Genomic DNA, 13042 nt, shown 5'->3' on the forward strand with positions numbered 1-13042 from the left:
TATGTAAATGAAACATCCTCATAATTTGACATAATATACTCATCCTCATGTTGTTTTTAATGCTTTAATTTTAAATGTACTATTTTTTTTTCATTGCAATTGTTTTGCAATTTGCTATTTCTATTTTTTTTTAATGCACTAATTCTAAAACATTTACTAGTTTTTCAGGATGTGCCAGTATTTCACAGAGAAAAATTATTATTGTTAATTGCACATGATATTTGGACATTAAGGTGTTTCTATATATATGTGCGTGCGTGCGTGCGTGTGTGTGTGTGTGTGTGTCTTAGTAAATGAAAAACTGCTAAAATGAAAACTGTCATCATTTACTCGCCTGTATTTGCATTTTCAGAGGAAAATGCTCCAGGTTGTTAATTGGTCTTTCCTGACTCTGTAGAGTTCTCACACACAGTCTTGTGTTAATAATGTTGTTGTTTGTGTGCGTTGTAGGATACAGTCCTCTGTCGGGAGATGGAGGAGGAACGTGCTCCTGGAGACCCGGCAGGAGAGGCCCGTCCGCCGGTGGATGAGGTTAAAGGATGGTCAGACTGACCTCTGACCCTTTGGCCCTCCATAGGAACACAGAAATATTATCTGAATGAAGCTGTCAGCAACTCATCACAGGACAATAGCAAATATGGTTATATTACATAAGGGTCTTCATGCACACTATTTTTTTTTCCCCGCTAATCGACTTATGCATTGTCTTTTACACACTCTCATGTCATTCCAAACCTGTATGCTGTTACTTTTTTCAATGCAGTAGTACTAGAAGTATCGTGTAGTGCACAGGTTGATTGGACAGTTTTCTAGTTCTTTTACGTTTTTTTTGGTGCATTTGCAGTCAGAATGACATGAGGGTGAGTCAAGGACAAAATTAGCATTTTTGACTGTTCTTTTAACTTGTGTGAAGATTTTTTTTCAACTTTCATGCACATTATGATTAAGAAGCTATTGCCCGTTTGTATGATCGACAGCTTCTAATGACGCCTCCTCATCAAAGGTATTAATACTCCTGGGGCAGGCTGATGATTTTCAGTAATAATCGTGTTTCTGTTTTTAGCTTTTCGCACTTATGAAGGCTGTGCTAAATAATCACCTAGAGAGAGTAAATACAAATGCAAAGTGATATGTTCATATCATTTGATGTGTTTGTATTGTTGTAAATGTAGGGATTGACAGATCCATCCGTGCAGTGGTTAATGATGTATAATAGCAGCCTACTGTAAGTGGTGTGAGGTCTCTGCTGTTTTCTAAGTCATTGTATTGTTCTCACTTCATAGTTTCTCAGAATTAAACTGCATACTTACACAATGCTTGTCTGTGTCTTATTTGTCAGGACAAAAGATTTCACTGTCTCCTCTTCAGCTTCAGGACCGTCAAAGTAACAATGTACACTTTTTAATAAGATGGATTTTTAGGACACCGAGAAAGGGGAAAAAAAGAAATAGTTATAAAAAAAGAAAAATTAGAAAAAAAAAATAGTTCTCTCTCTTGCTCTGTGTGTATGTATATGTATATGTATATATATATATCAGATTGCTAGTATTTCATGATAGCAGGGTTATCATAGTTAATTTAAACTATATAAAAAATATTTTCATTACCTGTAATAAAACAAAACATTATCAGAAATAAAAATTAACTTATTTCAGTTGCCAAAGCAACACTTGAACACATTTTCATTTAGTTTAACTGATGTACTAATAAAAACTATATAGACATAAAAAAAATTTAAAAAAATGACAAAAACGACATTACTATATATAAGCAATATTATCTCGATACTAAAATAACACTGTAAAAGTTAGTTCGTATAGACCTGGCAAAAATAACATCCATGCAGTGTAGTGAAATTATTCAAATTCATTCTTATGTCCTGATATTGTGATAAAAATTATGTAATATGCCTTGTGTGTTAATATTGTATCCATGTGCGCTGCGACATGAAAACACTGCAGAAGAGGAAGGACCCGACTACAATACAAACTCTAATCTCGCGAGGACACACTTTATCCGCTAGGTGGCGAGATTAGCACGTGATTTGGAACATGACGGTTTCCGTCACAGTTCTAAAATGATAGAATTAGGATTAGGAAATCCTCATTTGACTGTTAAATATAAATATAGAATTACTATACTGAATATTAAATATAAAATAAACTGAACTTGACTACTTAAAACGTTTTAAAACTTATTTTATTTGCAGTATCCAAATATTACTATGGTGTGAAAATATTTAAAGAAGCCACACGAAAGTGACTGCTAGATTTTGTTAATATCTAAAATAAATATAGTTGTAATTTTTAGTACAGATTTTTGAGCGATAAAATAAAAAGTTTGTGAGAAAATGGAAAAAGCAGGTTGTAGCTAAAAACAGATGAATACCAAAATACAAAAACTTTTATTTTGTCCAGTTTTGTCTGAAAAAAAAAGTATTTATGTATTTATTTTGTTCTCTTTAGAAGCATCAACAACAACTTATTCTGAGACTTGCACTGCCGTTCAAACATTTGGCATCAGTATGATTTTTAATGTGTTTTAAAGACTCTTCTGCTCATCATGGCTGCATTTATTTGATCAGAAATACAGAAAACGTTTCTAATAAATAATAAATAATGTCTATTTAAAATAATGGTTTTCTATGTTAATATATTTTAAGATGTAATTTATTGCTGTGATGTAAAGCTGTATTTTAAGCATCATTCCTCCAGTCTTCAGTGTCACATGATCCTTCAGAAATCATAATAATATGCTGATTTATTATCAATATTGGAATCTTTTTTTTACTGCTTAATATTTTTGGAACATTTTTGATACTTTTGTCAGGATTCTTTGATGAATAAAAAGTTAAAAAGAACAGCATTTATTCAAAATAGAAATCTTTTGTAACAACTCTATTTAAAATAATGGTTTTCTATGTTAAAATATTTTAAGATGTAATTTATTGCTGTGATGTAAAGCTGTATTTTCAGCATCATTCCTCCAGTCTTCAGTGTCACATGATCCTTCAGAAATCATAATAATATGCTGATTTATTATCAATATTGGAATCTTTTTTTTACTGCTTAATATTTTTGGAACATTTTTGATACTTTTGTCAGGATTCTTTGATGAATAAAAAGTTAAAAAGAACAGCATTTATTCAAAATAGAAATCTTTTGTAACAACATACACTACCGTTCAAAAGTTTGGGGTCAGTATTATTATTATTTATTTATTTTTTGAAAGAAATTACTGCTTTTATTCAGCGAAGATGTGTTAAATTGATAAAAAGCGATAATAATAATAATAACAGTGATAATAAATACTACATATTTTACAATATTACTGTTTTTTCTGTATTTCTGATCAAATAAATGCAGCCTTGATGAGCAGAAGAGACTTCTTTCAAACTCATTAAAAATCATACTGCTCCCAAACTTTTGAACAGCAGTGTAAATCTACTTTTAAAGTCCTATAATTATATAAAAGGAAGTCAAAGAAGTGGCTTCTTGTTTGAAAATGTACTTTTAATACATACATAACATTGCTAACCATTTATTAAATAAAACTGCTTGTAAACCTTTGTAAATAAGCAACGGGTTTTGTTTTCTAAATAATGAAACTTGACCACAGCTTCCTGCTGAATCTTACAGAAGATCAGTTCACGCGAAAAAAACCAGCTAGCTGTGCGCAGCCAATCAGCGACGAGCTACGGCGCCTCCAGCGTGTCAAAAACCCTTGACTGTTGCGCTGCGTCGCCGCAGACGCGTTTCAAGCACTTGCGTTCACTCACAATGGCGAGACGGTCGCGTGAATGAGGATGCAGCCGCGCTTCTCGAGTCAGCAGACCGTTAATTTCCCCTGACCGATCACCGATTCAGGCTCGAAACGACGGAGGTACCTTTACGAACCCGATCGTGGCTCGCGGGAGAGTTGGTGATTAGATGGCAGTGACCGCTGAAACACGGGGACTGGAGCGCTGCAACATACACAGCAGCGGCGGCAAACGGTGATCGGCGGCGACCATGCTCGGACCCAAACCCAGCGCTCTGGACGGGACTGCAGCAGCGGGCGGCGTTTGAAAAAACTAAACAAAAACCGAAGGCGTTAAGAAACAAAAGCCCTGTGAGTATTCGCTGAAATGGCAGGCAGAAGCCGCAGGTCGTGGTTCAGCGTGTTGCTGGGTCTTGTGGTCGGGTTCACGCTGGCGTCAAGGCTCATCCTGCCCCGGGCCACTGAGCTGAAGAAAGCGGGTCACAAGCGGCGGGCGAGCGGCGGCACGGGCGGCTGCGGAGGAGCGGGGATGATGATGATGATGATGATGAAGAAGGAGTACGGAGCGGCGCTGATGCCCAGCACGGAGAAGCCCGCGGTGACCCGGTCCAGCAGCTTCCTGTTCGTGGGCGTAATGACCGCGCAGAAGTACCTGAACAACCGCGCCGTGGCGGCATACAGGTAATTCAGCACGAACCATCACCATGGTAACCGTATAAATACTGTGCTGTGCAGTTTTAGTAGTAGTAGTAGTAGTGAAGCTATTGTTGTTATTATTATTATTATTTTGCCGGAGACAGTGGTTACCGTGGGAAATCATGGCAAGGATGGAGAGAAGTCTGGGCTATGCTGGAGATATTTTATTTCAGCGTATTTGTGTAAAAAACATACCTTCGTATATGTGTTCGTCTGAGTACGAGGAATCACCATGGCAACCGTAGTTTCTACCGAAATGTCAGTACGTTTTTACTTTCGTAAAGTCGAAATAATTGAATACGGGATCTAATTTTAAAATAATTTTGTTTTAAAAACCGTTTTGCTGTCGTAGAGTAATTTTATGCCGGAGTGTGTGGGCGGGAAAAGTTTCGTAATTCAACGCGTCCGCGAGAAGTCACCATGGAAACCGTAATTTCTGCCGAAATGTCATAGAAGTTAGTCATTTTTTACTTCTGTAAAGTCGAAATTATTTCATACCTGATCTTCTAAAAATTACCACATATTTTTATTGTAGTAGTAGCAGTAATTTTATGGTATTTTAGTGGAGACCGTGGATACCATGGTAAATTATGGTAAGGATGGAGAGAGGCCAGGGTAATGCTGAAACATTTTATTATTGTTTTTCCTCACTATTATTTACTTTGTTTGGTGTAAGGGAATTATAAGTAATTAAATGTGTCTATGTACCAGAAACCATCATGGCAACTGTAGTTTGTCGAAATATCTTTTTTTGACATCTGTATAGTCACAAAATAATTTGCAGGATCTTATTTGAAAAATATTTTGACAAAAAAAAAAAAACTTTTACCACACGTTTATTGTAGGTGTAACAGTAATTGTATAGTTTTTTTTTGTCTGAGACAGCAGATACCATGGTAAATTATGGTAAGAATGGAGAGACGTTATGTGGAATCAGTTTATTTCACACGTTTATGTATGAAGAACCACCATGGTAACCATAATTTCTTCCAAAGTGGCATATCTATGTAGTTTTGCAACTAAAATCCTAATAATTTAAAGGGATAGTTCACCAAAAATGAAAATTACTCATGATGTGTACTCACCCTCAAGCCTTCCTAGGTGTATATGACTTTCTTCTTTTAGACGAATACAATTGGAGTTATATAAAAAAAATGTCCTGGCTCTTCCAAGCTTTATAATGGCAGTAAATGGGTGGTGACAACAGTTAGCGGAAGCTAGAGATTACGGTTTATAAAGTTTTAAGTATGGATATTTTTCTTACACAAACGCATCGATTCGCTTCAGAAGGCCTTTATTAACCCCTCCAGAGCCGTGTGGAGCACTTTTTATGATCGATGGATGCACTTTATTGGACTATTGGATATCACCACCCATTTACTGCCATTATAAACCTTGGAAGATCCAGGACATTTTTTTTTATATAACTCCAATTGTATTTGTCTGAAAGAAGAAAGTCATATACAGGCTTGAGGGTGAGTACATCATGAGTAATTTTCATTTTTGGGTGAACTATCCCTTTAATACAGGATCTTTCTCAAAAAGTGTAAACACCTTAAGATTGTTTCTCTCCCATTTGATGTCATATTTGCCAAATACAATTTAACCACAGTTTTACTGTAATAAAATATTAATAATAATATGGTACTTTGGTGGAGACCGTGATTAGCAAGTTAAATCACAGTAAGGATGGAAAGAGAGAACAGGGTTATGCGGAATCATTTTAAATCAGCTTTATTTCCTTTTTTAGGGTTTATAGAAACGAAGAATCACCATGATTCCCCTAGTTTCTGCCAAAATATTATAGTTACTACATAATGTTAGTTCTGTAAAGTCATAATAATCAAGTATAGAATCTTCAAATGATATAAGAAGCCTTCACTATCTTTCTCTCAGTTTTTAATGCCACTTTTGGCTAATGCCAATTTACCACATTATTATTATTATTATTATAGGAATAGTATTTGTGTGGTACTTTGGCAGAGACCGGTTACCATGGTAATTTGTATAAGGATGGAGAGGACAGAGATGTGCTGAAGCAAGCATTTATGTCATACGTTTAATCAGCAGTAATTCCTCGCTGGAGAGTTTTTTTCGGGGTGAATTGCCAGGGTTGGCCTTGGTGGAAAAGCCAGAGCATCATGGGAGTATTTATGATGGCTGACACTCTTGTTGCTGTATTTCCTACAGTTAAGTGCTTATAGTGCTGCACAGGAGAAACTTGAAGATGTTCACAAAGGACTGCAAAACAAAACCACATTACTTCCCCTGGTCTACAATCTTGGTTATTTAATTGCATTTTTTAAATTAGCATATGTAAGCAAGATGCATGCATATGTTAATCAAGAAAATTAACAAGGTTGTCTTTCAAATCATTTCTTGGCTGTTTCTCCTGTTTTGAGTGCTGAATGTCAGACTGACACCATATCTGCACTGCAGAAGTGTGCGAAAGGTTAACATTGGTATCTCTGGGTTCTCCTTTAGTTGCAGAGAACAGGAAGTTGGGTTTTGTTAAAATTAGATGTTGGCATGAAGAGTGGATATTATCTGAAGGAAAACCGCAGCTTTTCCACGTGCTGACATGTGGGACACTGAGTGTATTTCAGAGACTCATGCTCGCTTGTCTGCAGTGTTAAATCATGTGCATCGCTGAGGCTCTGCTGAATTGATTCATTTGCTGTAAGCGTCCTCCTACAGGGTCATGGCAGAATGAAGCTTTTGGCATTTTATCCTCGTGTTGAGTGCTGCATTTAGTTTATCGGTTTTCTTTCCACACGCTTATAGTGAATCAGCTTGGGACTTTTGTTTTGAAACCATCTGAATCATCTTAATGCTTCTCCTTGCTTAATCTTTTCATCTGATAATAACTTGTGGTAGGGCTGGGCGATTATAATTCGATAACGATAATTATCGTGATAATTTTTTTTGGCCATATCGCCCAGCCCTAACTTGTGGTATTATTTCTAATGCCACAATAGCAATAATACTTAACCAAGTTATAAAAAAATAAAGATAATTGCTGATATTTACAGTACATTAGGTTTAGGATTAGTCTGTATTTATATGGATTTCCATATTTTCCGGCCTGAAGTATAACCAAATCTCGGAGTGATGCATGGCACTGTGTTCATTTACACTTGAGCAGCTCATGATCGGGTGTTTTGAGTGTCCCTGAGCGGCTCACAGTAAAAGCTGCTCTCTGCAACCACTGTGAATTTGGGTTGAGTTTGTTTGTGTATGTTTGGTAACGTGAATTAGAAACCTCAACATGCACCAAGAGAACCTTTAAGATCTCCCTACAGTTTCCACCAAAATAAAAAGCTCTACTTTAATGTTTGAAAGCAAAGAAATTAAGACGCTATAAATATTAGTTTTGTAATTTTATTTTATTATTATTATATACTTTTTTTTACCTGAAGTATAACCAAATCTCGGAGTTATGCATGGCACTGTGTTCATTTACACTTGAGCAGCTCATGATCGGGTGTTTTGAGTGTCCCGGAGCGGCTCACAGTAAAAGCTGCTCTCTGCAACCACTGTGAATTTGGGTTGAGTTTGTTTGTGTATGTTTGGTAACGTGAATTAGAAACCTCAACATGCACCAAGAGAACCTTTAAGATCTCCCTACAGTTTCCACCAAAATAAAAAGCTCTACTTTAATGTTTGAAAGCAAAGAAATTAAGACGCTATAAATATTAGTTTTGTAATTTTATTTTATTATATACTTTTTTTTATTTTACAGTGCAATAGTATTATTACAACAGTAAATCAGTATTGCAATTTTACATTATTATTATTGTTGTTGTTGTTTTATTTTATAGTACAATCGTACTATTGCAAGAGTAATATATTTATTTTTTCTTAATTTTTATAATTTATGATAAAAAAAATAATTGCTGAAAATTTGCTAAAATAAATGTTATTATTTTATAATAAATAAATTTGCTTATTTTATACAATATTTGATATACCGGAAATTACTTTTGACATTTAAAAACATGGTTATCAGCAGATTTTGGCATTGATAAGAGGGGTAACATGTATGTATGTATGTATGTATGTATGTAGACTCTTTCAAGAAGTATTTAAATCACTTAGAGTACTGAAAAATAGACATCTGTTTTGTTGTGTACTATATGAAACATTTTGGGATTGAATATGCAGCACAAGTAACTATATTGCGATATATTGTTAACATTATGGTTAACATTATATATTGGTTGATGACTAATTGAGAACTGTTCAGTGAATCATCTCCTTTGTGTTATGGTATTCACACACATTCATCCTGTTTTTGCATCATGTAGGACCTGGGCCAAGACCATACCGGGCAAAGTGGAGTTTTTCTCCAGCGAGGGTTCAGACACAACGATCCCCATCCCCGTCGTGGCTCTGCAGAATGTGGACGACTCGTACCCTCCGCAGAAGAAGTCCTTCATGATGCTCAAGTACATGCATGACCACTACCTGGACCAGTTCGAGTGGTTCATGCGAGCCGACGACGACGTCTACATCAAAAGCGAGAAGCTGGAGAGCTTCCTAAGGAGTCTCAACAGCAGCGAGGCCATCTTTCTCGGGCAGACGGGCATGGGCGCCCGCGACGAACTGGGCAAGCTGGCCCTGGAACCGGGCGAGAACTTCTGCATGGGCGGCCCTGGCGTGATCATGAGCCGAGAGGTGCTGCGCAGGATGGTGCCCCACATCCGCCAGTGCCTGCAGGAGATGTACACCACCCACGAGGACGTGGAGGTGGGCCGCTGCGTGCGCCGATTCGCCGGCGTCCAATGCGTCTGGTCCTATGAGGTAAGAACGTGCAATAAACCTGGATAATAATTACAGGGCCAAACCACGGCGATCACGTGACCAAGCAGGGTTACCAATTGCATAATTGTTAGTGTCCTATATTTCCTGCAGCTCAGGCTCAAGGTTACTAATGCATATTGTTTGAAATCAGCCTCTTCATTGAACTCCCAGAGCTGCAATTTTCAGGTACTGGAAATTATAAGTTGTAGCGAATCAGAAAAGGCCTGCGTTCTGTTCACCATCAAAACTCCCAGGCGGCTTTGATCCTTCAAAGGGTTTCACCGATACCTGACCAGGTATTACAGAGAGAGCTGGACAATAGTGGAGTGCAGCCTGTCTGCTGTCCAGGGATGGTTGGTCTACATCAGCTGTTTTATCAGAGCTGTTATGGGGTGATTCATAGGAAATGAAGCTTTGGACGGTGACTGTTTAAAAGTGTGACCTCTGACCTTGAAGAGATGAGATGAGTCATTGCCTCTTCAATGGATGGAGTTCATAATCTGCTGTGCTCTTCCTCTGCCTTTTCTTTTTGTGAACATCAAAAGACTGAGAAATGCTTTGTAAAAAGAAGTCGTTTGCATCCAGGTGAATCTCATGCACTGTCCAGAGAACATGTCCGTCATATTTCACACAAAAACTAAACATTTTCTTTTTTTTTGCGTAAAGAAATTGGAGCCTATTTTAGAACCATTACAAATTTGACATCATTTTCCAGATGTTCCAGAAAACCCAGTTCTCATTACCATGATGCTTTCATTTTGAGTTTCTTTTGTGATTGCAGTAACTTTTGATTTTTGTTAGATTCTGTATCACTTTTCATCCCGTTTTTTTTTTTTAATTCCATTTCATTACATGGTAAAAAATTATAGTAAGGTCCCATTATTTAAAAACAGTAAATGCAACGACTAACAATAAGCTGTACATTTGTTCTAGTGTTTATTGATCTTTGTTAACATTAGTTAATAAAAACTGTTTATTGTTAGTTCAGGACCATTAAATGATATTGACAGATAAAATGTTTGATTTTAATAATGTATTAGTAAATGTTAATTTAATTCAATGTTAACTTAATATCAACTGAGATTAAGAAATGCTGTCATTGTTAGTTCACATTAATGTAGTTAAGTAATGTTAACACTTGGAACCTTATTGTAAAGTGTTACTTATTACAGTAAAAACAAATCAAAGTTTTCTTACTTTGACAAAGTAAATTATAAAATATAATATTATAAAGAACATTTCCTGCTGCAAAAGCTCATTGCCCCAACAATATATTTTTCATGATTATTAATCTGATTTAAATGAAGTCTTTCTGTACAGTAATTTAAGTCTGATAAAGTATAAACTACTGCAGGGGTGTCAAACTCAATTCCTGGAGGGCCGGAGATTCAATCCTAATTAAGATTCAACCCTAATTAAACACAGCCGGTCCAACTAATCAAGTCCTTCAGACTTATTTGAAAACGACATGTTATGTGTGTTGGAGCAGGGTTGCAACAAAACTCTGCAGGGCTCCGGCCCTCCAGGAATTGAGTTTGACAGCCCTGAACGACTGTATTGTAGTAGTTTGTGACTATTGTGCATTGCAGTAATGAGCTTAATTTGCTTATTTTTCTTTAAAATAACCTAATATTTGCAATGCATAATATCATGGTCCTAAAATAGTCTTCATCATGCAAAAATGTTTTGATTTTGGAGTGAAATGTGACCCGTCTATCTACATCTCCAGGTGTTTACTATGGAAAAGGGAAAGGAAACTGATATTTAGTGTGGCTCTATAATGTTTTGTTTGGATTTCCTTCTTTTTCTTTCAAATATGCTTTGGATTCAGTCAGGTGACGGGAAGCAGCACTTTCCCGTTTTCGGCTAGTTTTGAGTAAACAAAACATCTCGAATAAGTCTTTGCGTATCGTTTAGTCTACCAAGACCATCCGTCAAGGCGAGATTACCTTTTTTTCCATCTGCTCCCGATGAAGGAGCCACATGCGCAATCCGTCAGCGTAAACGTGACATCGCTTTTTGCAAAATGGAAAAATGAAAGGGTTGGAAAGTTATCAGAGGTGCTCCATGAATCTTGTGGAATTGGAACCTCTGAGTCTTAACGAGTCTCCCTCGTGACTGGGGCCGCTGAGATTTGAATGCGCATTTGATGTGTGCTTTAATTACAGCCGTGCAGGATTAGTCAGAGACGGCACAGCTGGGCAACCTGCTATTAATGTCGGAGCGTTCGGCCTCTGGTTATTTATGGAAACCGGGACCTACTGAAGCTTTTCATATGTTTGAAGCTCTTCATATGTGTATCTGTATGTGCCGCCACTCAACTTCTGTTTGTTTATGGCCAGAGCGCACACAGTCTCATCTGACCTCCGCTTTGGACTCACAGCTACTTGAGATGATTCCTGTGCGCAATTTAAGTGGCTGTAACTTTTTTGCCCAAATTGCCCATTTAGCATCTGATTCAGTGCATTTGCTAAGTCACTTTGACTGTATAGTTACACAAATGATTCCTCGATTGTACGCGGGACTCGAGCCTAGGGTTGGGTATCATTTGGGTTTTTTACGATACCGGTGCCTGAACCGATACTTAAAAAAAAAAAAGACCAAAAATAGGATGGATTGGCCATTATTGAGCGCTATAAACACATTTAATGTCTGTTTCATTCATATTGGGCGCCAGAGGGTGCCCTCGTGCCGAAACTCCACATGAAGGAATAGAACTCCCTAATATGGACAAAGTCATTGCTATCGCTGTAACTGAGTAAACAGAAGATATAAACGTTTTGAATGATAAAACAAAGACAATAAACACTTTACTGCGACAATGTATAGTTTATCTGTGTTATTCAAGCCATCTTTGGTATTTTCATCATAATTAAGTATATTTACAATCCATTGCTAATCGACATAGCCTTTTTACCATATGCTTTTTACAGTATAGAACGGTATCTACCTGCTGCCATCAGAGCAAGTGTAATTGCTGCATTCACGCGCTCCTCAGATGCTCTCATTTCCCGAGTTGTGCTATTAAGTCGGAATGTGAAAGCAACATGGACACTCGCGTTACTACAAAGATGTGCTGGATTTGTATTATTAGAGCTTTCCGACTTGCGTTTGTGAATTTTCTCAGTCGGGAAATTATTTTTCACGTACGGTGCCGGTGATGACATTTACATTTAGTCATTTAGCAGACGCTTTTATCCAAAGCGACTTACAAATGAGGACAATAAAAGCAGTCAAAACTAACAAAAGAGCAACTATATAAGTGCAAATGACAAGTCTCGGTTAGCCTAACGCAGTACACGTAGCAAGGTGTATATGTAAAATGTGGTGATGCTTCTTACGTCCGTTTCGGAGAACCAGAGGACAAATATTTCAATCGATCGCTCAGGCATGGCACCGAAATGAGGCACCGAAATCTGCGTTCTGATTCGGTTCTAGTACATACCGGTTACATGGCACCGGGTTTCGGTACCCAACCCTACTCGAGCCATATCCAGAGGCCAGGATATCACAGAGACGTGTGGGTGTTTTGCACGAACAGACACTCTTTTATCTAATCTTTTACACTTCACCAGTGATATCAAACCTTGTCACCTGTGTCATATTAAAGCTGTCGATCTGGGATGTGTCTCGCAGCTGCTGGTATCTCTCACATGCTGACCTTGTCCTGCCCTCATCGCGGCCTTCCATGTTTTAGTGTCTAAACATAACTGTCCTGTCTTTGCCACTGCTGCTGATGTGTGTTAGATGGTCAGTGTCTCTGGCTGGTGGTGATGGATATATA

The 13042-nt window shown here is 37.4% G+C and overlaps 2 protein-coding genes across 3 annotated transcripts in view; both read left to right on the forward strand.

The window, feature by feature from the left end:
• The window catches only part of LOC107662252 (selenoprotein S-like), a 7606-nt gene extending 6298 nt beyond the window's left edge, over positions 1–1308 (forward strand). For both annotated transcript variants that reach the window (XM_016452200.1, XM_016452199.1), the window contains exon 6: positions 451–1308. In XM_016452200.1, coding sequence (XP_016307686.1) covers positions 451–530 — 80 coding nt within the window. In that variant the 3' untranslated portion in view covers positions 531–1308. The remainder of the gene's footprint in view (positions 1–450) is intronic.
• Positions 1309–3723: 2415 nt separating this feature from the next.
• LOC107662251 (chondroitin sulfate synthase 1-like) overlaps positions 3724–13042 on the forward strand; it is a 109540-nt gene continuing 100221 nt past the window's right edge. The window contains exons 1-2 of the mRNA XM_016452198.1: positions 3724–4440; positions 8763–9258. Coding sequence (XP_016307684.1) covers positions 4127–4440; positions 8763–9258 — 810 coding nt within the window. The 5' untranslated portion in view covers positions 3724–4126. The remainder of the gene's footprint in view (positions 4441–8762; positions 9259–13042) is intronic.

The sequence above is a fragment of the Sinocyclocheilus anshuiensis genome, unplaced genomic scaffold (genome assembly GCF_001515605.1).
Source record: "Sinocyclocheilus anshuiensis isolate Anshui unplaced genomic scaffold, SAMN03320099.WGS_v1.1 scaffold579, whole genome shotgun sequence".
Lineage (NCBI taxonomy): Eukaryota > Metazoa > Chordata > Actinopteri > Cypriniformes > Cyprinidae > Sinocyclocheilus > Sinocyclocheilus anshuiensis.